Consider the following 24,344-nt stretch of genomic DNA (forward strand, 5'->3'; position numbering starts at 1 on the left):
GAATGTATTCTCAGTGCAGTTCTTACTTGAAGTCATTTAAAACACATAGAATAAAAGCATTTAAAGAGAAAAAAAAACATAACTGTAAAAGCTCTGAATCACTACACATTGTCCACTGTTCTGAAATTGTTTAGCAATAAACACCAAAAATTTATACGACAAAGATTTTAAAGCTGGGTTTGACTTTTGTGACTCATAATTATGTACACCAGCCCAAAATGATGTAGTCATTCAGTTTTATGTTAGTATGAAGACTGTTTAAGAGGTGAGCTGTGTGTTATCATGTATGTGCTGACCATGATACATTCAATCCTTAGAGAATTACTTTTCTACATGCTTTATAGTGAGCCTGATTTGCCTGTACTTACTTAAAGTCTCACTGTTTGCAGATGTGATTTCTTTGATAAATGGTGGTTTTCTGTGAGCTAATGTGTGCTTCCTGCTACAGGTTCAGCCGCCAATGTGTTGTTGACAAGGATAAAAGGAATCAATGCAGATACTGTCGATTACGAAAGTGTTTTAGAGCAGGAATGAAGAAAGAAGGTAATAATAACGATAATGATGACAATCATGATAATTAACATTATTGGTGAAAATTGATAACAATGTGTAAGAATTCTCAATAATCACATCACCTACTTATAGGCTCTGATTTCCCTCAATATAATAATGGGGAATCTGTCAGAGTTCCTCGAGGTAAAGAATTTAGCCGGTAGTGCAGTAAGTGGTAGAGCTAGTGTTTATCTGCTCTATTTCTGACACCACTCGCTACATAGGCAAATCTATGGATCTTAAAATCTGAAGACTAAAGCTATGGATGTATGGCATACACAGTTTTCATTCTTAGTAACAACTGGGTATATTTACTTATCTCATGAACATCACCTACATCTTTTTATACATTCCTCCATTTAAAAATATCTGTGGAGATTGCTGTTTCCCAAATACTGTTCCAGGTACTGAGATTTGAATTTTGAACTTGATAGACAAAATAATCCTCCATCTTGAAAATTTTACGTTCTATTCAATAGCAGAAGCAGTGCAGATATGGTTTTAATATGTGTTGTTTTATTTTCATCAGGTTAAGTCATCTCATTCTATCTTTTCAATTCTGATATGATTAGAAATGAGAGTGTTACACATCCCCAACATCTGGTAGACTTAGCAGCTGTAAGAGTTTTTGCCTATAGTTTATCGAGTGTGTCTGTCTGTCACATGCAAAGAGCTGTTTTCCACAAGTGTATTACAAACTTAAAAAATAAAGTTAAATTTAATCATGATGCTGTAGAAGTAAGAAAAATAAGGAATCCATCTCAGACATAGCTCTTTTTCTCTTAACACAATAATTTAAAATTATGGAAATTTTGTTAGCTGTTATTATGTTGCTAAACTTAAAAGAATATTACAAAAGTAAAGTTCACTAAATTAAAGAGGCAATTTCTCCTTTAACAAGTGACATAGCTAATGTCCTAAGAGCTACATTAGGTAGTTCAAATAAATAATTGCACAATTTATAAAATAAATTTTTGACTTATTACCTCCTACCAATCTTTACCTTATAAATTATAAACAATACCAAGCCTACATTTCCCTTTTGAGTCTTACAATTTATGAAATAAAATTACCTTTGAAAATAGTGAAATTACATCTTTTAATGTTCACAAAATGATGTGTTTTGATTTTAATAAATAGATTAAAAAGTAACTTTTGAGTTTCAATAAACAGAAAAAAAACATATCAAATTAATTAAGGGGAAACAGAAATGTGGATTCATGTAAAACTTGAGAGCAGTAAATATTTTGTAAATGTTTATATTTCAGCATTTTTAAAGTTTGATCATATGAATGAAATTTAGAAAAGCAGAGGGATGTCTTAGTTTTCATGTCTTATGTGTATTTTCACATAAATGGAAAATAATTTTAAAAAATGAGCTATTAGTAACTGTGATTTTTAATGTAAAATGTTAAATATTTGATCTACCATAATGATGTCTCTTTTAGACAAAAGCCCATCATTTTTGTCTGCTAACTTAACAGAATCATTAGGTGCTACTTTTAGGTCTCTGTGACATTGATGTAAAAATTGTTGAATTTTTTTGTTGGAAAAAACTTTGGTGGTTTGATATCATCACCTTTTCTTTCTTCCTTCCTTCCTTCCTTCCTTCCTTCTTTCCTTCCTTCCTTCCTTCCTTTCTGTTTTTTTGGTTTTGGTTTTTCGAGACAAGATTTCTTTGTGTATCTTTGGAGTTTGTCCTAGAACTTGCTCTGTAGGCCAGGCTGGACTTGAACTCACAGAGATCCACCTGTCTCTGCCTCCCGAGTGCTGAGATTAAAGATGTGCACCACCATTGCCCAGCCAATATCAACATATTTCTAACAAAATTAATTAGAGAATTTATTGACCTAAATAATTGAGGGACAATAGGTCTTTTTTTTTCTTTTGTCTTTGGTTAATGGAAGTTCATTTTATGTCCTTATTTTTGAAATTTAACTTTGATATCTGACATTTTTATTTGAGTATTTATGCAAATTTATGGGGTTATGCTTCCTTTTTTCCCCTTATGCTTAAAAATTCAGTTTTCAGTAATAGTTTTGGACATGTGCATATTTGTTCTTTTCTCTATGAATCACAGAAACAGGACTACTTCTCTCAGACCATTTTATATGATGTAAGGGATGATTTAATATTTCTGAGAAGCAGGTATTCAGGTCTCTGTCTTCTAGAGGGATACCTCAAATTGTGCAATGATTTCTGAAGTGAATATCTGTAAACATTCCTTTATAAAAGGTCACAGATTTGCTTAAGCCATCTTAACTAAAATAAATTTACTCTCCATTATGGTAGGTGTTTTATGGTTAAAAGAAATAGGAGTTTCAGAAAGTATGACTCACTCACTTCTGACAGTGACTTATATTTGACCTGGCCAACCTGGCAGGCGATGTTCCTTCTCTAGCTACCTTACAGTTTTAACTGGGAGAGAATAAGAAGCCATCTTATTAAAAACACAGCATTTCAAAAGTGAGTGACCCAAAAGTTCGCAACCATACAATCCATCATGAAGTCCAAGCAACTCTATTTTATGAGTGCTGGTGACAAATTTGCCTATTCCTACTTTTGAAAGTAGTTCAGAAGGAAAAAAAAAAAGGCAGTCTTACCTTTTACATTTTGCCTTTTGAAAGACCATGTCTGAACTTCTGTAATTTTCCTTATTCCTAGCTGTACATCCTAGCCCATATTAGAGATCTAACTAATAGCATCTGTAATTTTTTTTCATTAGCTGTGCAAAATGAACGCGACAGAATAAGTACCAGAAGAAGTACATTTGATGGCAGCAACATCCCTTCCATAAACACTCTGGCACAAGCTGAAGTTCGGTCTCGCCAGGTACCCACCACACCTCAGCATTGGCTCTGTTCAATAGAATCTAAAGTCTGCTGATGCAAAGTGTTGTAATCTGAGCTCACTGTTTTGGGCTCAGTGCTAAAGTTAACCTAGACAGGCTCAGACACATCACTTTGAACACAGTAGAATTGTTGACTTAGTTTTGAATTTTGTTGAGCAAGACCCTATCTTTAAATTGTTTGACTCTTTATTTATGAGGCTGAGTAAAAATAAAACACAATGCTCTAGTGACAATATTTTAGTCTAGTTGAACTGCTCTAATTTTGAAGGACTTTGCCATCAGAACTTCTTCCCTTAAAATTTATGTTTGAACTCAAAATGTCAATTCACTACCTCCGTAAGGAAGAGGTGTTTTTATGAGAATTAAAGGTAGAATTCTCAAAATGGGGAAGAAAGTAAATCATTATTTTCAGATTTTAGAATAAGAATATCAGGTGTAAAGTTAAAGTGGTAAGTCACCCATTTTACATATAAAAACCAATCATTTAGGGGTCTGTCCTAAATGATTGGTTTTTATATGTAAAAGAGAGTATATTTTATCATTGTCTTTATTGGAAATGTTCAAGGTGTTTGTCCATGACAAAGCAAATTATGAAATAGCTAAGTAGTTAATCAGGCCCTGTAAGGAGGCAGTGAGTCTACTTTCATTCTTGATAACACTGGGGTAATATGATGAGGCTGACATCCCATTATCATCGCTATTACTTGCAGATTACTTGATGATCCAATAAAGCATTTAGAAAATGACTTAAAGGGGAACGGTGAGGAAACATCTGAGTGCACATGACAAATACACGCTTATGTACACACACGTACACGTGTAAACCTATGGTTAATATTAATTTTACAAAACTTTGATTAGGTAGGTTGCCTTTTTATGAGACAGCATTTTAAAGTATCATTTGTATTTTCATACAGTTGAAAGTCATTTGCAATTTAAAAATGATTATCATTATGTGTCAAGCATTTCACCATTGCCTAGTCAAAGGGTTGTTTCTTAATATTACTTTTATGGCCTTATATTTAATGTAGTGTCATAAATATTTCTAGTTTCTTTCCTAAATATTTCCCACATTTTATAAATTTTATTCACTAGCTATTTTCATACAAATTAAAAAAGGACTTAATGAGAATGTGAATTTTAATTAAAAATAAAATCAGGGTATTTTTTCTTGTGGTTACTATTAATTTCTTTAAATAACTAGGCTGAACTACAAAATTCTGAAAAAGCCTTACCTGGTTTATAGATGTAGTATTTAAAATAAAATTATGCTCTTAGAGTATGGATTTATATATACATATTTCAATTTAACTTTAACCCAAGGAAGATTTTATTTTTCAAATTAAAGATGTTTAATATATATATAAAAGCACTATGATAATGATAGGTTTTGTATCTGTGCTTTTTACTTTATAAATATAGGAGGAGAAGGTTAACTGGCTATCCAGTAGTTTCAATGATGATTAAATGCAATGTTCTGTTAACCTTAGATCTCAGCCCCAAGCCCCAGTGCAACTGCTGACATAAACCTGAAGAGAATTGCAAGCATCAGTGATGTCTGTGAGTCTATGAAGCAGCAGCTCCTGGTCTTGGTGGAATGGGCCAAGTACATCCCTGCCTTCTGCGAGCTGCCCTTGGATGACCAGGTATGACTTAGAAGAAACCATGGCTCCCTGAGAAAGTGCTTTGGATAGTTGATAAGCTCTTGTCTTTGATTTATATTTCTAATTTAGTATATTAAACAATGGGTGGACTATTTTGTGAGTCAAACACGGGTCTTTTCCTCATCTTTTCACCTCCCTATTCCATCAAGAGACAGGATTGTCTGGTGTCTATTGTCAGGCTCTGATAAAAGCATTGATTGGTTAAGAGTTGATCAAGTAATTGTCTTTAGTCTTGGGGTTTAAATGTTACATGAGAAGGAAGGATAAATAACAAATAACCGCATTCGTGCGGTTTTCTGGCTGTTAGAGAAGTAAATGTTTGTAAGTTAGAGGAAGGAGGTGGTCTTTAGTTTCCTGAAGGTCCATCATTAGTGTCTTCAGAAATGCCTGGGAACTCCTTGGCAGAAACCAAACAGGATATATTGGTGTCTTTGTGGATCATTTATATAATTAGCATGTCAGGTTTTTCTCTCATTCTATCAGTTTTGTTCTGGCACTTATTGTATTGAAATATAGGTGTGACACGGTACCCACAGAGCTGAAATCTAAAAAAAAGAAAAGAAAAGCAAAGAAAAGCAAAATAAAATATAATCTTCTTTCCTAACATATGCATTTTTAACCTTCGTATATTTATATTAAAAAATTTAATTAATAACTAGAAACTTGGATTTCCTAATTAGCATATAAGGATTCGTTTGGATTCGAGTCACTTTGAACTTTTCTTTCTAAAGAGTGTATACCTTCTCATAGATGAAAATGGTCTTAAAATCTCTATTTCTTTCACACTGAAAGAGTTAACCAAACCAAGACTTTAAGCCAGTGTGTGTGTGTATACATCCTCTGACCAATGTAGTCACTGACACAGAAAACTGTAACAAATATAAGAAAAACCAAGGGTGATTGTGTAAAAATCAAGAAAGAGGGAAATAGTCACACACCAGGACAGAGCAGAAGCATCAGAGGAAGGTAGAAACTACAGTTCTAACACCAGGACAGAGCAGGATCATCAGAGGAAGGCAGCAGTTACAGTTCTAGGAAGGCATTTTACTTGGTGACAGGAAAAAGTTCCATGAAAACTGAAATCACTCTTGCAGTGTTTTGTAACTCCCTTCCTGGAGTGAGTCACAGTTATGGACATGTCGTAAAGATAGCTTGGCTCATGAGATTATGCCAGAGTGAATGATGCTAAATTGCTAAAACCTGCCAGTCTCACCCCAAGCAATATAAGTAGGGCTGTATTATTTATCAGCTTTATATTTTTATTATCTTTCGTTTTAAAAATCCTGCTGACTTATATATAAAGACAATGGTTGAAATACTGGGAAATTGGAGACCAGTAACTAGTTTAAAAGTCTTTGTTTACTGCTCATTAATATTAACAACATAACGTTAGTAGTTATGGTTAGTGAATGTTATCTGTGAGGCACTGGGAAATGAACTCTCAAATGTATGATCAATTATGCTGTTCCATTTAATTCCTTTAGGAGCTCTGTGGGGTAGGTGTTATCTCCATTTAACAGTTCCTGAAACTGGACCTCAGATCAGTTTATCCCATCCATAAATCCACGAGATGACTATTTATTAGGAAACTACTGGTTTCAGTTAGGTGCTGAGGGGATCCTGCAGTAAACGTGCAGATTGCTTCACTGGTCTCATAAACCTTGTGGTCTATTCGGGAGAGATTGACAATAAAAAATATGCATAAGTTATGAGTAAGTTGACTCTAGGTGGGGACAGGTTCTATGAAATTCCATAAAATGGAGCAAAATGTGTTGAAGGATGAGCAGGTCTGGGATGGAAGGACTTAGAGTGGGCATCTGAGAAGACATCCCCCAAGAACAGATTGGCAGGGACCAAGGTCGAGGAGAAGAATCCTGAGTGCGTGCACACTGTGCTCAAAGGTTCTCAGGCAGGTGGAGCAGCGTGAACAGTGAGTGCTGGGTGATAACACAGGGCCAGGGCAGGAGGCAGAGGAGGGAATGTCTGCTCACCTCGTGTCACCTCTGAGGCCACAACGGAGAGATCTGGATTTGCTTTCAAGGACAATATGAAACCCCTGAAAAGTTTATAGCCAAGGTGTTGTATTGATTGAGCTCCTCATATACACGTATGAGAAGATGCGTCACCTGGGGAAGTAATAGAGAAGCTAAAAACAACCACTGAGTTTGCTGGAGTGGTCCAGGAAACAAGTGACAGCCTGGACCAGGGTGTAAATCACAGAGAAGAAAAGCAGTGGATGGATTGGGTTTACACTTTAATCAGCATCATTGAATAATTTGAATGGAGAACACTCCAAATGACCTCCTGTTCAGATGCAAACAATTCCATCTGGATAACGGCACCATACTGCGCAGGGGACAGAGGAGAGGCAGTTGCTTAAGATGAGCTACTCTAATCTTGTTTCCTCTGGAGGCTCAGCACACAGCTGAGTGTAAGAATGAAGCTCTGTCCTGATGCTCACCGCTGTAAATCAGACAGCCAACCTAGAAACAGGCAGGAGCCAATCAGCTTCCCTTCTTCTTTGCAAGCCTATGGTTTGCTTTTGTTTATATAATTTATTATTTGCAGGAAATCATGTTTGTACATATTTGTACATAATTCTCAGGGCTACATTTGGTAATACATTTATATATGAAAACAAAGGAAATCCAAACCTATTAGTAAATGTATGTTGGGTTTAAACAGGAATACAAGGTGCAGGCCACCAAACTGGGCTGTGAAGAAAAGTCTGCTCCATTCTGCTTGCCTTGAAAACAGAAGATCCATTTTTCTCTGCTACCCCAGAGCAACTGTTTCTGAGGTGCTAAGAGCAAAACCTAGGAAACCTCATCATTTTAAGTATGTATGAATATTGTATGCTAGGGAAAAAAAAGGCAGAAAAGGAGGCAAGCATAAGGAACAGTCTAAGTTAATCAGACTCACCTTGTACTGCCTTTTAATCATTATATTTTATAATTAATTGTTAAACTTCAAAACTTCCTTTAAGGTGGCCCTGTTGAGAGCTCACGCAGGAGAACACTTACTGCTTGGAGCTACAAAGAGATCCATGATGTATAAAGATGTTTTGCTTTTGGGTAAGATTTTTTTTAAAGAAGAAATTATGCTTATTTTCTAGATATGATATATGGGCTCTCTTCTGCATGTACAAAGCACACAGTGGTGCTCTGTTTTCGAAGTGTGTGCTGTTTCTTCTGTCCTCCCTCAGCTCTAGTGTGAGGTGTGATATGTGTGCATATGTGCTCGTGCTTGTGTGTGTTTGTATGTGTGTGTGTGTGTGTTTATGTGTGTGTGTGTGTTTATGTGTGTGTGTGTGTTTATGTGTGTGTGTGTGTTTATGTGTGTGTGTGTGTATGTGTGTGTGTGTGTGTGTGTGTGGTACCTTGGGCCACCAGAGAACAATTCTGTGTATCCCTGAAATGGAATCAGGTCCTCCCGCTTGGATGAAGCCATTTTTACTCACTGGGCAGTCTTGCTGGCCCTACATCTCTTTGTTTTGATTGAATGTAAGTTCAGAATACTGTGAAATGATGGGGAGACATTGAAATTGCAAAATGTGATAGAGATTTTGCTCCATAATCTTGATGGTGACTTGTTTAAGAAATAACTATTTAAATGTCCAATTATTGAATCCCACGTCCTTTCATGCTCTATCAGAGACTGCTTAGGAGGCTAGTTTATACTCTTTTAAGGAGCATGTTTCTTTCCTATGATCTTGTTGTTCCCAATACACTATAAACTAATTGTATTAGAAAGGGCGGGCAATGTCTGAAAACTACTGGTAGGTAGAATTGTAAGAATAAGCAAAAGTAGAACAGAGGTTGGGCAGTGGTGGTGCATGCCTTTAATCCCAGCACTAGGGAGTCAGAGTGTGAGTTTGAGGTCAGACTGGTCTACAGAGCTAATTCCAGGACAGCCAGGGCTGTTACACGGAGAAACACTGTCTCAAAAAACTGTAAAAAAAAAAAAAAAAAAAAAAAACAGTAGAAAAGAGTAAGTAGGTCGAAAAGACACAAGAAGACCCGGCGTTCTCCCTGAAGATTGTCTCCGTCCTGTCCTGTTAACTGAAAAGTTTAGCTTCGAAGTGACATTTAAGTCCCAAATGTAAACAAATGGGACACGATGTAAGAGTGCTAAGTATTTATTGAACATATACACTTATTAAATGCTCTGCTTTAAGTGCATTGTGCTAACATACACTCTCTCGTTTATTCACTGAAGGTGGTAAACCCTGCTATCATGCCTATTTTGCAATGAAGGAATAGAGGAAGAGAATGTTTTGATCATGATGGAAAGTCAGTCAGCCAAGACCTAGAATTCTAAACCATAATAGGGACAACAGAATGTGCCGTGGACCTCAGCTAAACATGTTGGCTGCATTTCTACCAGACACTGTGAATTCTGTTCTTTCTGTAAATCTTTTTATAATATAACCTGGAAAACAAGCATGCTATACCTCATTTTTCATTAATAACTAGTTCAACTCTTTTCACATGACAGAATAGAATACTCATAAAGATAACTATATACAATGATAGGTATGTTCAGTTTGTGTGGCTGTGGTAATCATCTCTCTTTCCGTGTATGTGTATATACGAGCATTACATTTGCACACTTTAAATATATACGATATTTTAGTCCCTGACACATCAAGAAGCTGACATTGGATCTGTGAGATAGGTTGGCACTTCAGTGTTTGGATACTTTGGGACATACAGAACATTGGAAAAATACCTGAAACAATCAACTTAAAAGGAGGAATGGTGAAGCCAGGTATTGGTGGCTCACATCTTTAACCCCAGCACTCAGGAGGTAGAGGCAGGCACAATTTTGAGTTCAAGGCCAGCACGGTCTCCAGAACAAGTTCCAGGATGGTCACACTACCCAGAAAAGCCCTGTCTCCAAAACCCAACCATACAAGGTGAAAAGTTTATGTGGCTCCCAGTTTCAGAGGTTTCTGTTTATAGGTGCTTGACCCTATTGCTCTAGACAGGGGACAGCACAGAACACTGGAAGGTGTATTCTGCAGAGGACACTGTTCATGTTAAAAAGAGAGAGAAATATAGTGTACATATACTCCCTTGAAAAGGACACCTTGAGGACTGGAGAGATGACTCAGGGGTTGAGCATTAACTGTTCTTCCAGAGGACCAGGGTTTGATTCCTGGTACCCACAAGGTAGCTCACAGCTGTCTGTTCAAGGTGATCTGACAACCCTTTCCAGCTTCTGTGGGTACTCAGCACATATGTGCTGCACAGATAGACATGGACACCAAATACCTGTGCAGGGGAAAAAATCAAATTAAAAAAGGGCATATCTTCAGTGAACTAACCCCTTCCCTTCCCTGAGGGCCTCAGTTTTAAAGGCTTTACTCTTTCCCAGTGATGCTGTAAATTGCAGTTTAAAAATTCAATGTATAAGCCTTTGGGAGATATTCAAGATCCAAACAATAATAGTCACCTTTACCTACAGTGGGATAATTAAAAATATATCTTTTAATATAGTACCAGGATATGTTTATTTTTAAAATTGTGATAAATATTTACCACATTATACCCAGAGAATGTCTAAGATAGAAAGATTTGGAGGGTTAGCTGTTCTGCTCTATCACATTTCCGAACTCCCTTGAACTCAGTTCAATAAATTGGCCAAGTCACCTCTATGTAAAGAAACTAAGTGTCTTAGATAGGATTTCTATTACTGTGATAACACGGACCAGAAGCTACTTGAGGAGGGAAGCGTGTACTTTGCCTTCACTTCCACATGACTTCCTGTGTCACTGAAGGATGTCAGGGCAGGAGCTCAAGCAGAGCAGGGGCCTAGATGCAGGAGCGGATGCAGAGGCCATGGAGGGATGCTGCCTATTGACGCGCTTCTCATGGCTTGCTCAGCCTGCTCTGTTATAGAACCCAACCACCAGTTCACGAATGGCACCTCCCATTTTAATCACTAAAATACCCAATGGGTTTGCCTACAGCTAGATCTTATGGAGGTGTTTTTCAATTGAGGTTCCTTCTGCTCAGTTAACTCTAGCCTGAGTCAAATTGAAATTAAAATCAGGTGGCACAATAAGGAAGAAGAGCCTGGGGTGATGGCTGAGGGGGTCAAGTCCTTTCCACATAATTGTGAAGAACTGAGTACAAATCTCCAAGACTTGTGAAACATCAGGTGCTATAACATGCATCTGTAGGCCCAGGACTTCTATTGGGGAGGGCAGGCAAATGAGGGAGGTTCCTGGAATACTCACGGGCCCACTAGCCGAGCATACAACACGGAGCAACAAAGATACACTAGATTAAACGATGTGCAAAGTGAGGGTGTCCTCTGACTTCTGTGCATAGGCTGAATGTATTGCAGACCTGCCTCCCCTTACACACACACATAAAAGAACAAACCCGAAAAATGGAGTATACTATCTGTGAGGCAACTCGTGACAACGCCCATGCTAATTCTTCTCCCAAGCTTAAGCTTGTTTAAACTGCATCTGATCTGTTCTTACTCTAAGAGCACCAAAGCATGCTGGCTTTAATCCACTGTTAGCAAGGATTCTTTAGGATTTGTGTTCAGCTCGTTAAGGAGCGAGGCACTAATGGAGGCCTGACACAGAGGAAGGCTAATCATTACCGGTCGATTCGCCCCTGTCAATTATTAGCTGGTTATGAGTCTGTACTTTTTGTTATCACCAGTGACGGAGGCTGTTAAAACGCACACGGGTACATTATCGTTATCGATTCTCTCTGAGTGTTCTGATGTTCTTGCCTGACAATTCAGTGCCATGGGAAGGTGCAATACCTAACACAGTCCATGCCGCAGGACACCATTTTGAACACCAATACACAAAAAGGCAAACGGCGTCCAACAGTGTTGAAGGAGCTGCGGGCTGCTTTCCTGCCACCCAGCTCCCAGCTGCCTGGTTAGCTTATGCCCCGAAATAACAACACACAAATTGTATTCTTTTAAACACTGCTTGGCCCATTATATTTAGCCTCTTCTCAGCTAACTCTTGCACCTTGGACTAGCCCATTTCTAATAATGTGTGTAACACCCCAAGGTGCGCTTACCGGGAAGATTCTAGCCTATGTCCATCCTGGGTCAGAGCTTCATTGTGTCTGCCCCAGAGAGCAGCGGCCTGGCATCTGAGCTCACTTCCTCTTCCTCCCAGCATTCTGTTCTGTTTACTCCACCCACCTATGTTCTAATACATCAAGGCCAAGCAGTTTCTTTTTTAATTAACCAATGACCTTCCTCCATCACAACAGTCCAGTAGAGACAGTGGTTAATTCTTTATTTTCTTCCAGGAAACAACTATGTCATTCACCGTAACAGCTGTGAAGTCGAAGTCAGCCGTGTGGCTAACCGAGTCCTCGATGAGCTGGTTAGACCATTCCAAGAGATCCAGATAGATGACAATGAGTATGCCTGTTTGAAGGCCATTGTGTTCTTTGACCCAGGTGTGTTTTCAAAACTGTGAAAATTAATAGCGTGATACTTAAACGATCCTTCCCCACCTTATAGAGTCTTCCATCTGCTGGCCTCCTAAGCGTGCCTGTGTCTGTTCCCTCACCAGATGCAAAGGGCCTGAGCGACCCCGTGAAGATTAAGAACATGCGGTTCCAGGTCCAGATCAGCCTGGAGGACTACATCAACGACAGGCAGTATGACTCCCGGGGCAGGTTTGGGGAGCTGCTCTTGCTGTTGCCCACCCTGCAGAGCATCACCTGGCAGATGATCGAGCAAATTCAGTTTGTCAAACTGTTCGGCATGGTCAAAATTGACAACCTCCTCCAGGAGATGTTGCTGGGCGGTAAGTGCACTTCCGCACTTCCTTATCGCTTAGCTTTACTGCCCATGCGCAAGGGAGGGTCCCCCTTTATTTCCTTTGGCCTATAGTTACTTCATTAGTTTGAGGTTCCCATTCCTCCCTGTTGTTGGTCTTCTAACAGGGCATACAAAATCTAGTTTGCTACACATAGAGAGTCTACACTATGTGAGGGAGACAAAGGATCTTGAATAGATTACAATGCCAGTTCTTCCTAGCCCTTAGCATCGCTTGTGGGACTGGCCTCTGACTTCAATCCCCAGACTCTTCCATGTGTGCTCACTAGAATGCATTCCTCGCTTTGAGGGCTTTGAGAAGTATGGATTCTTTTGACTTTCACTTCCTTAAAAGTCTAAAAACAAAGAAATTGCTGCTTAACCCATATACGAATCAAATGACTGAAAAATGAACACTTTGCCCCTGAAGGAATTAACTGACATAAACTCGTAGAAGAAGAAAATGCTACTTCAGGGTTGCAATAAATGTCAGGAATAAGTTAAGGAATCATTATTTTATGTTCTGATTTAGATTAAATTTCCTTGGAAAGTCACTATATCTATTTTTAGTTTTCTGGTACTTAATGTGTTCCTAATGTTATCTTTCTGAAATAAAAGTTGTTCATGCCATTAGGGTGAATCCAAATACTATAAACTTGAGGTAAGTGATTCTTGGAATTGCTTTAACAACAGGCAGGAAACCTAATGATTCCAGGAAACAGCACACAAGGTCCATTATTAATACTCAATATTATGATATAGCATTTATTTCTCCAACGCACCATGAAAGCGGACATTGTCTTTAACATGGGGGTAGCGCTCTACATTTGTTTCTGAATTTTTCCAAATGTACTTTGTAAATCGTAGCATTTAAATGATCATTGGAAACATGCATCAAGGTGAAGCCACAGTAAATGTCACTAATGCAAGCCTTTTCATGTCTTTCGTAGGTGCTGCCAATGATGGAAGCCATCTCCATCACCCAATGCACCCCCATTTGTCTCAGGATCCACTAACTGGGCAAACGATACTTTTAGGTCCCATGTCCACATTGGTTCATACAGACCAAATCTGTAAGTATCTGAAGAAACCCCATCTGTAACATCTCTTAACTTTAGTTATTTGGGAAAATTATAACTTAGGATAGGAAACTCTCAGTTCCCAGTAACTGCAGATCTTAGATGGGATTTCCTCCACCGTAGTTAGATATATGAGACTTAAATACTCAGGTCATTACTTACTCTCTCAAGGTATGAGTTCGAATCCCAAACTGAAGATGTAAAAACTTAAATTTTTTCTATTCTATAAGTCTGGGCAACATAAAATATACAGATAGTGTCTGCCTTGATGTTGGTATAGAGCCATACAAACAGCCATTAAATGGAAACTAAACCAACAAATTGTAATCAACATTATGGTTGCTCATGACCTGTAAAACTGATAAAATACCAAAAGCTCTTCACTACAGATAGAAAACGGATTAAGAATTTGAAAAAATAAACGTGATATAAGGGATCAGAAACAGTGAGAAGTAACACCATATAGTTTTGTTGTTAAAAACATAACAGACTAGTTTGAGTGTTCCTTGCTGCCTTACCACTTTTGAAGGACTCACCTTTCTAGGGTTTGTGGGATCAGGGAGAATGGAGCCTATAAGTGAGGTGAATTAAAGTATGTAATAGCCAACTTTACACAAAGTCTGGGACAATTTATACTGTGAGGGTTAAGAAAGGTCACCTAAGTAAAGTTCTCCTGAGTTCGAACTGATACAATCACAAGGACAAGACACATGTGGCAAAAACACATTTTTCCATACAAAGAATAAAAGTTTAAATATTGAATTGAATAACAATAACAAGCAATAATGAGTACCCCGAAATAAATTCATTCCCATCTTTTCCACCCAGAAGAGCACAAAACACATTCTAAAAACAATTGCTTGTTTTGAAGAAGCTGAAGTCACAAGACTCTTGTATTGTTTTCTTGAGTGTTCTCACAGTCGCTCAGGGTTCTCCTCATAGGACTCCCATCCTGGACTATGTCCTGACAGAAAGGAAACATTTTGCGTGAATGGTGGTCAGTTTTACCCCTTCAGAAGCTTGAACCAATTTTCCGCATCTTACCTTTTCCAGGTTCAATGTCCCGATGTAACTGTGCAAATTTGTTCATTAGGACTTTTTTTCCTTTGTTGATTTCACTTCCATTGCTTTTTTTTTTTAATCAAAGTTTCTCTCCCTTACACAGACATGTATTCCTTCCTAAGTTCCTGGATGCATGTTTCTAGCCTTAAAAAGCAGTAATATCTGCAGAGCTGTTTCTGCTATCCCGCGTAGACTTGAATTTCAATTTCCAGCGTTATTGTTTTTATTTCTTTGTTGCTTATCAATGCTGTTGGTCAGTTCTTTCAATTATCCAGTTTCCTAACTGGTTACCAGAGATCATTATTGTGATGACAAGAAAGAAGACAACTACATGCTGTGTCTTTGCCTAAGCTAAACAAAAGATGTCAGTGGCCTATCGCAGACAGAGATGCATTGTGATCAGTGACTGATCAAAATGGCATCTGTTATTTAGGAAGTGGTTTCTAGATGGAAGATTGAGACTAAGTTTTGTTTACGCAGGTATTCGTGAGTAATTGTACGTTACCATGGTAACTGGATTTTAAACCATGTTGTTAAAAGATTAGTGCATTTTCACTAAGCTATGGTAACTACAATTACAACAAATAATAATTGTGCAAAATGTGGCTACTTAAGAATTTAAATCTTTAGAATTTAAAAAACTGTTAAGTGTTATAAGTTGTTGGTGGCCATGTTAACCACTCATTGGTGTAGGTTTAATGCAGGTTTGACTTTTTAACGTTACTCTGGGGATAAAGATTCTATTTAACATGGTATCTAGATTGATTGGTTAATCATCTGTGAATCAATGTTCATCACTATGGCGGGAACTAAGAGGGACCGACTACTCACCAGAAAATATTGGTTTTGGTACCTGGTTTCAGTGCTTTCATAATGTGCTTGCTACATTCCGCCCACTGCAGGGAGAATGACCAGACAACTTTAGACAGGGCTTAGTGCAGAAAAACTTCTCCTTTCAAGGCAGCCAAGAAGCAGAGAATTAGAGAGAGGATTGGGGCATGCACAAACCACTTTCCAGAGGCATTCCCCAAAGATCTACTTCCAGCTGAAGTTTCCACCACTTCCAAGGCACCACCAATTTGAGGCTAAGCCATTCATATGTGGTCTGAGAGAAATGCCTCATATCAAAACATAAAACGGTACTTATGAATCTGTACCTATTAATCAAAATTTTACTTTTCATCTGTTTTCTTTTGATATCAAACCAGGTAATGCACTTCACTGGCTTTTGTTATAGTGATAGAATTTTATGCACATTTGCATTGCCTACTGAACATAAAGTAGTCTTTAATAACTATTTATAATTTTGGTGCACCCACATGGCCCATGTAGTTTCACATGTTTGGAGTTCCACTTGACTGGCTTGTAAAGGAAAACTTGAGCTTGCTCGTGCTCACGTGGAACTGTTTGTATTTTATGCAAAGTGAGACGTTAAGCATCAGCTAAAAGAAATCAGTGGTTCTTTGATCTTTATAGAAGATCCCTAAAATTTAAAACTGCTCTATTTATCAAGAAATAATTTGAGTAGAAATTTTCTGTATTTCTATTCAAACAAGCCACATTACAGAGAGACATACATAGATCTAATCTACATGGGAAGTAGAAAAAGACAAGATCTCTAGAGTAAATTGGGAGCATGAGGACCTTAGGAGATGGTTGAAGGGGAGAGAGAGGGAGGGGGGGAGCAGAGAAAAATGTAGAGCTTAATAAAAATTAAAAAAAAATAAGTGCTGCTTTTTGCGGGGTGGTGGTGGCACACGCCTTTATTCCTAGCACTTGGGAGGCAGAGACAGTTGGATCTCTGTGAGTTCAAGGTCAGCCTGGTCAACAAGAGCTAGTTTCAGGATAGGTTCCAAAGCTACAGAGAAACCCTGTCTCGGGAAAGATTTTTGAAGTAATTGCTAATCCATACTTAGCAATAATATAAGGTATTAAAGAACAGCAGCCATGAGGAGATTGTTCTTGTTTTTATATGCATTCTTTAAAAACTGAAAAATCTATGACGTTTATAATATGAGTAAACATTTAATATTAGTTATATCAAATATTTTGTTTTTTAAAGTTAAAGGATATTATAGATTTTATTTTACAATATACTCAAATTCCACAATAGGAAGAAATATATTCCTACTCAATAAAGTATTCAAACTACACTTCAAAAAAATTTTCAATTCAATTTTTTATATTCAATTACTTTCTATTCGATTATGCAGGTTTGCTCTTAGCATTGAAGGGGAAGGAGCAGGCCAGCTCAATTGTAATAGGATTGTATAGCAACAAACTAGCATGCTCCAGAGGTTATGGGCTGTGGCTTAGATTTCAAAACTCTTGTAAAGCAACTGAACTTTAATTTTTAGATCATTTAAAATGTATAGAATGCAAGCCACATATATGTTCATTTTATACATATTTTGACTAGAGATGTTATGAAGATTGCTCTTTCTAATATTTGGGATAAATCAACATTCTAATAATTGTCTTTAGTAACTTCTTTCTTCTGGGTGTATAGGAGAACATATGAAAGCCAGGAACATTTTGAAGTGAGAACAGATTGCTTAGCATGATCGTCTCTCATTGTTTAACTCTATGTGGGAAGAGAGGAAGAGCATCTCACCATTAGTGTGTCAGGGGCCTGATAATTCATTCTAAACAGCAATGTGACCTTTTCTCTAAATATACTAATGCCTATTGACATTCTGTAGGACCTTGTGCGGTGCGGCAGAGAGATGGCTAACATACACTATTTTGTGTTTCCTTTTCAGCAACTCCGGAAACCCCACTCCCTTCCCCACCCCAGGGCTCTGGTCAAGAACAGTACAAAATCACTGCGAATCAGGCATCTGTCATTTCACACCAGTCCCTCTCTAAACAAAAGCAGTTGTGAGAAGGTGCTCGCTTCTGAATGGTACTGTGTAAATGTGAAACCCATTGCTCTTGAAATGTCTCAGGATGGTACTTTTGCCAACTTTTAGGCAAGGCTTGCTTCTCCATGGTGCTGTTGTAAGGTGGTATCCTATTTTCTTGTTTGTAACCACATTATGCTTATTGTTGCTGTAAAGGAAAGCTTTCACATGCAACCTCTGTATATTTGAATTTGAAGGTTTTTTTTTTTTTTATAGTGTATTGTTTCCAACTATTCCTGCACTGTGCCCACACTACTGGGATCTTATGTATGGCTTTCTTTCTTTTTTTTTTCATAATATTAATTTAAATCTGTAAATAATTGCTTTGTTGTAATGTGGTGCAGAATTAAATGTTCTTATTGGTTAAAAGTAGATCAGCAACACTAGGTAATATAAAAATAAACCAATTATTTTAAAAAATAAATTGTAAACTTGAAGATTAGAGAAGGTGAGTGGTAGCTGTAGACTAGAGCATTTCTCGAAAAGATAATAGTTGGGGCCTTCTGCTACCTACAGCAAATGTTTCTGTGTTAACTTCAGAGAACTAACGCCATTTTAAGGATGACTGGATATACTTTGCAATGTGACTAAATTTGAAGAGGTCTGCTAAGGGAAGGCATGTTACTTCTTTTAGTGATGATACAAGCCATAGTAAAACAAAGTCATGCCAAGCAATGGCTCAATATAGACGGGCATTCATGTCTCACTCTTAGGAAATAGGAAAGTCACTCATTCATTAGACTTCGGCGCATCCCCACACCAGCTCTCTGGGAAACCAGGAAAGTCTTTCTATGTGAACCTGTGTCAGCTCAGGTTATACAACTCTGGGAGAAAGGACACCGGAGAACATGTCTTTGAACACATTTGTGCAAACCCAGATCTGGTTGGTTTTAATGAGATTGGGTAAGGATGTGGTTTTTAAAATATATCCAGGCTGACAATGGAATATTATTTGCCATGGTGCTCATGAATGAAGGTAATAAGTACACAACTGCTTACAATATTTGCAATGAGGATAAGAGATCAGTTTTATACCTTTTGCAATCCTCACATCTTTCCCTATAAAACTAAAGAACATAAAAGTACACAAGATTGGTTTTGATTACTTAGGGAAATTTGCAGCATAGGAATATACTGAACATCTAATTATTGACTAAAAAGTAGCCCCAACTAGTTGATGTAGTACCTACATCTGGAATTTATTTTCAAGGCATTAATTATAGGACACCTTATGAAGCAGTAATAGCCCTACCTCTGTGTGTACTTGCTCTCCTTCTCCCAGCCTTTCTTGTTCTTTCCTTTTTATATTTACAGAAGTAGTGAAAATGGTTGAATACATAAATATAAATATTATTATATAAGTATATAAAATCGAATATATATCAAAAGTTAAAAAGCATCCAAAGTTGTAAGATTTTGGGTTAAGGTTTTCCAGGGACCTTCCCAGGTTCTCAGACTATGAGTCATTGTTTCCACCTTCCTAGTGGTACAAAGACCATTTTCATATGAACTAACTCGGCTCTAAAAGTGAAGTAGTCTGACAGCTATCAGCACTTTCATAGAATCACCTGTATTTCTTCAATTGCAACTACCCTTGTAAACTAAAATATAACATTGAGTGAGTGAGGGGGAAGGCAAAGAGAAAGAGGGGTTCCTTAATTCTTAATATTTTGAAAATTTACTCTTGTTCCATGAAACAAGCAAGTAACTAAATCTCATGAGTATAAATATCATTTGTAGGTTTTGTTTCCTTCTTTAATGTTACTCTCCTAAAATAAAAAACTAGTCTACCTGGGCCACTATAAGAAAATACGATATACTGGGAAAAGTAAACAACAAAAATTTATTTCTCATTGCTGTCCATGTTAGGAAGCCCATAAGCAAAGAATTATCAGATTCTCTCTCTGATCTATAGATGGCTATTTGTGAAACAACTCTCAGGGACCACTTTTGTAAGAATACCATTCTCCCTCATGCAGGCTCAGCCCTCGTGACCTCTTTACCTTCCAGTATCCCCATCTCTGCATAGCATATTTTTGACTGTGTAGCAACATAAGTGAGGAGGCATTTGGGCATTCAGACCATGGCAAATCATCTAAAAACACAGAATATAAAATTTATATTTTGGTGAATAATGTGTTCATAAAAATTTATGAAAAAGTTATGTTTAAAAAACTATTGCTAATAACTTTGTTTTGATAACTATTGTCAGGGAATTTGTAATATAGTATTTTTATACATCAAGCTGCCAGAAATGGTGGACAAAGAAGAACTGATGTTTTCAATGTATTATCATGATATTGTTAAGAAAAGTCATTGCTTTTATAAAATACACTTTTTCAGGTGACAGATATAAATAATTTATTGTGAGATAACAATTCATTTTATAAATGCAAAATTATTTTTATAAATTTCATTGTTGAAAATCAGAAATGAGTAACTTTTTAAATGTTGAATTACAGTGAGATTAAAATATTTCTAAACTGTGATGCCTGTTTTACTGAGCTTTCTAAATAAAAACTGAGAAAATATAGCTAAAATGGGATGCTTCATTAGTATTTAAAACTATTTTTATCACTTTGGAAATACATTGCCATTTGTATTGTCAGTGTGTTATATTGCTATAGAGTCGTCTTTAGGCAGCAAAGATTGATATTTAGCATATATATACATACATACACACATATATGTGTATATGTATATGTATAAATACCTCTATTTGTATACCTGGGTTTGATTTCTAATTTGGTACCAGTAATTGATAAATATGACCAAAATAGCCAACTGTTAATCTAATAGTGTGTTAATAGTGTGTTAGTCTTTTCAGTTTCTGTGATTAATCACAAAAAACAAGGCAATTTATTGAAGAAATAGTTTATTTGTGCTTTTTGTTCCAAAGCAATAAGAGTCTATTACCATGACAGTAGGGGAAGCAGCAGGCATGTGGCAGGCATGACCTCTGTAGTAGAACACTTGCATCTTGAACTGCAACCTTGAAGCTGAATAAGCAAAACTAAAGACTACCCAAATCTTACTTAGAGACATACTTCCTCCAGCAAGGCCACCTTCCAAAATCTACCCAAATAGTCTCCTCAACTAGGGACCAGTTATTCAAAAGCCCCAGTCAGTGGGGGGAGGGGATGGGCATCTAATTAAAACCATTACACCTTAAAGATTTTGGGTCTGAAGTTTATAAATTTTGATGACCAATGTGTTGGTTAATTTTGATTGTAAAATACATAGTGCCTAGAATCACCTAGAGGCAAATCTCTGGATACACCCGAAAGACTTCATGGATAAGGTCATCCTCTGGGCACACCTGGGAGAGACTCCATGGATTAGGTCATCTTCTGGAAACACATGAGAGAGATACCATGGATGAGGTCAACCTCTGGGCACACATGAGAGAGAATCCATAGATTAGGTTAGCCTCTGGTCACACCTAGAGAGATTTCGTGGGTTAGGTCATCTTCTGGACACACATGAGAGAGATAGCATGGATTAGGTCAACCTCTGGACACACATGAGAGAGACTCTATAGATTAAGTCATCCTCTGGACACACAAGAGAGACTCCATGGGTTAGGACAACCTCTGGTAATAACTAAAAGAGATTCCATGGATTAGGTCAACTTCTGGACACACCTGAGAGAGACTCCATGAGTTAGGTTATCCTCTGGATACACTTGAGCTGAGAATGAGAGTTCTCTGTGAAAGCGTTGCCTATGTTACAGAATTGTTATGGTCAGTATACCCTGGCCCCTACCCAAAACACTCCAGCTCATGAGGCTTCCCTTTCCCAAGCTTCTCTTCCCTGTATAAGCCAGCCATTTATGTCACTCAGTCTCTTTGGTCTCTTGGTCTCTGAATTCCCAAGTACTTTCTTTGTTCCATTTCTCTGCTTTTCCTTTCTTGCTCTTCTTCTGTCCCTCACCACATGGCCTGGTTCAGTCTAGACCCTTCCAGATGCAGCATCTCTTCTTCATATTACCATAAACCTTCTCATCACCCATACCTAGTGGCAGTCAGGTCCTCAATTTTTTCATTCACGTGATGCTAAAACCATACAAATCTCATAAATGAATTCCCTTCCAAGGAACTCAGCTGCTCTAAGCCACACTGCTGATTTGATGCTCCTAAATATGCATAGATTATTAGTTTCTCTAGCTTCTGCCTCCCACCAAATTTGATTCCAAATACTAGAGTCCACTTCCATTTAACTCCTTTCTAAACTAGAGATATTACCACTTGAAGGGTGTCTACTCCATAAGAATGCCCCTTGAATCTAGCCTGCTATACCTTCCTGGTACAAATGTATATACCCTCCACATGGTAATCTCTTTTTATAGATATTCACTTTTGCTCATTCAAAAAGAAAGAATATTAAAAGCTGCAAGAGGAAAATACCACTTAACAGAAAAAGTCAGAACTATTAGAATTACATATTACTTCTCAATAGAGACTCTTAAAAACTGAAGGGCTTGGAAAGATGTACTACAGACTCTTAAGAGATTACATATTCCAGTTCAGACTACTATAACCAACAAAACTTTCAATCACAATAGGTAAAGAAAATAAAACAACCCATATTAAAACCAAAGTTAAGCAATATCTAGCTACAAACCCAGTCCTACAGAAGGCACTAGAAGGTAAACCTCAACCTGAGGAGGTTAGCCACACCCAAGAAAGCACAAGGAATAAATAATCCCAGACAAGCAAATCAAAAGAAGAGGCAGGCGGATCTGTGTGAGTTCGAGACCAGCCTGGTCTACAAGAGCTAGTTCCAGGACAGGCTCCAAAACCACAGAGAAACCCTGTCTCAAAAAACAAAAAACAAAAAAAAAAAAAAAAAAAAAACAAAAGAAGAAAAGCACACACGCACCATACAACAAAAATTATGGAAATCAACAACCACTGTTCATTGATGAAACTCCATATCAATGGTATCAATTCTCCAACAAAAAGACAGATTAAAAGAATGGATCAACTTACCCCTGGACCCAGCAATACCACTCTTGGGAATATATCCAAGAGAGGCCTTATCATACAACAAAAGTATATGCTCTACGATGTTCATAGCAGCATTGTTTGTGATAGCCAGAACCTGGAAACAACCTAGATGCCCTTCAATGGAAGAATGGATGAAGAAAGTATGGAATATATACATATTAGAGTACTACTCAGTAGTAAGAAACAAGGACTTCTTGAATTTTGCATACAAATGGATGGAAATAGAAAACACTATCCTGAGTGAGGTAAGCCAGACCCAAAAAAAGGAACATGGGATGTACTCACTCATATTTGGTTTCTAGCCATAAACCAAAGACATTGAGCCCATAATTAGTGATCCTAGAGAAACTAAATAAGGAGAACCCAAACAAAAACACATAGGCATCCTCCTGAATATTAACCTTCAGTAAGCGATGAAAGGAGACAGAGACAGAGACCCACATTGGAGCACAGGACTGAAATCTCAAGGTCCAAATCAGGAGCAGAAGGAGAGAGAGCACGAGCAAGGAACTCAGGACCGCGAGGGGTGCACCCACACACTGAGACAATGGGGATGTTCTACTGGGAACTCACAAAGACCAGCTGGACTGGGTCTGGAGAAGCCTGGGATAAAACCGGACTCTCTGAACATAGCAGACAATGTGGACTACTGAGAACTCAAGAACAATGGCAATGGGTTTTTGATCCTACCGCACGCACTGGCTTTGTAGGAGCCTAGGCAGTTTGGATGCTCAACTTACTAGACCTGGATGGAGGTGGGGGTTCCTTGGACTTCCCACAGGACAGGGAACCCTGATTGCTTTTCGGGCTGAGTGGGGGGGACTTAATTGGGGGAGGGGGAGGGAAATGGGAGGCGGTGGCGGGGAAGAGACAGAAATCTTTAATAAATAAATAAATTAATTTAAAAAAAAAAGAATGGATGACAAACAGTATCCATTTTCTGCTATATCCTAGAAAAACAGTTTACCACCAACTATAGACATCACCTCAAAGTAAAAAAATGGAAAAAAATATTTTCCAACCAAATTGAACTAAGAAAAATGGTGTAGCCATTTTAATATCTGACAAAATAGGCTTTAAACAAAAATTAATCACAATAAATAGGGAAGGACCCTACATATCCATTAAAGAAAAAAAATCACCAAAAGGACATGGCAATTCTTAAATATGATGTACCCGACATAAGCGGTCCCAAGTTCATAAAACAAATACCACTACAGCTTAAATACCATTGACATCAAACACTGATACTGCAAGACTTTAGTACCCTACTCTTTCTAACAGACAGGTTGCCGAGACAAAAGCTAAACAGAGAAATGCTGCAGCATAGTTATGAACCAAATGAACCTAACAATTATTTATAGAATATTTTGCCCAAACACAAAAGAATATACTTTTTCTCAGCAATTCAT

At 37.7% G+C, this 24,344-nt stretch overlaps 1 protein-coding gene across 4 annotated transcripts in view; it reads left to right on the top strand.

The window, feature by feature from the left end:
• Hnf4g (hepatocyte nuclear factor 4 gamma) overlaps positions 1-20,766 on the top strand; it is a 155,146-nt gene extending 134,380 nt beyond the window's left edge. For 3 of the 4 annotated variants that reach the window (XM_041667521.1, XM_041667519.1, XM_041667520.1), the window contains exons 4-11: positions 449-543; positions 3,278-3,384; positions 4,894-5,049; positions 8,054-8,141; positions 12,363-12,515; positions 12,632-12,868; positions 13,830-13,952; positions 17,783-20,765. In XM_041667521.1, the coding sequence (XP_041523455.1) occupies positions 449-543; positions 3,278-3,384; positions 4,894-5,049; positions 8,054-8,141; positions 12,363-12,515; positions 12,632-12,868; positions 13,830-13,952; positions 17,783-17,904 (1,081 nt within the window). In that variant the 3' untranslated portion in view covers positions 17,905-20,765. Of the gene's footprint in view, positions 1-448; positions 544-3,277; positions 3,385-4,893; positions 5,050-8,053; positions 8,142-12,362; positions 12,516-12,631; positions 12,869-13,829; positions 13,953-17,782 lie in introns of all 4 variants that reach the window. The other variant, XM_041667518.1, reaches the window with a different exon arrangement.
• Positions 20,767-24,344: the final 3,578 nt, after the last annotated feature.

The sequence above is a fragment of the Microtus oregoni genome, unplaced genomic scaffold (genome assembly GCF_018167655.1).
Source record: "Microtus oregoni isolate MIOR12 unplaced genomic scaffold, Mior012 000017F_ref0000208, whole genome shotgun sequence".
Lineage (NCBI taxonomy): Eukaryota > Metazoa > Chordata > Mammalia > Rodentia > Cricetidae > Microtus > Microtus oregoni.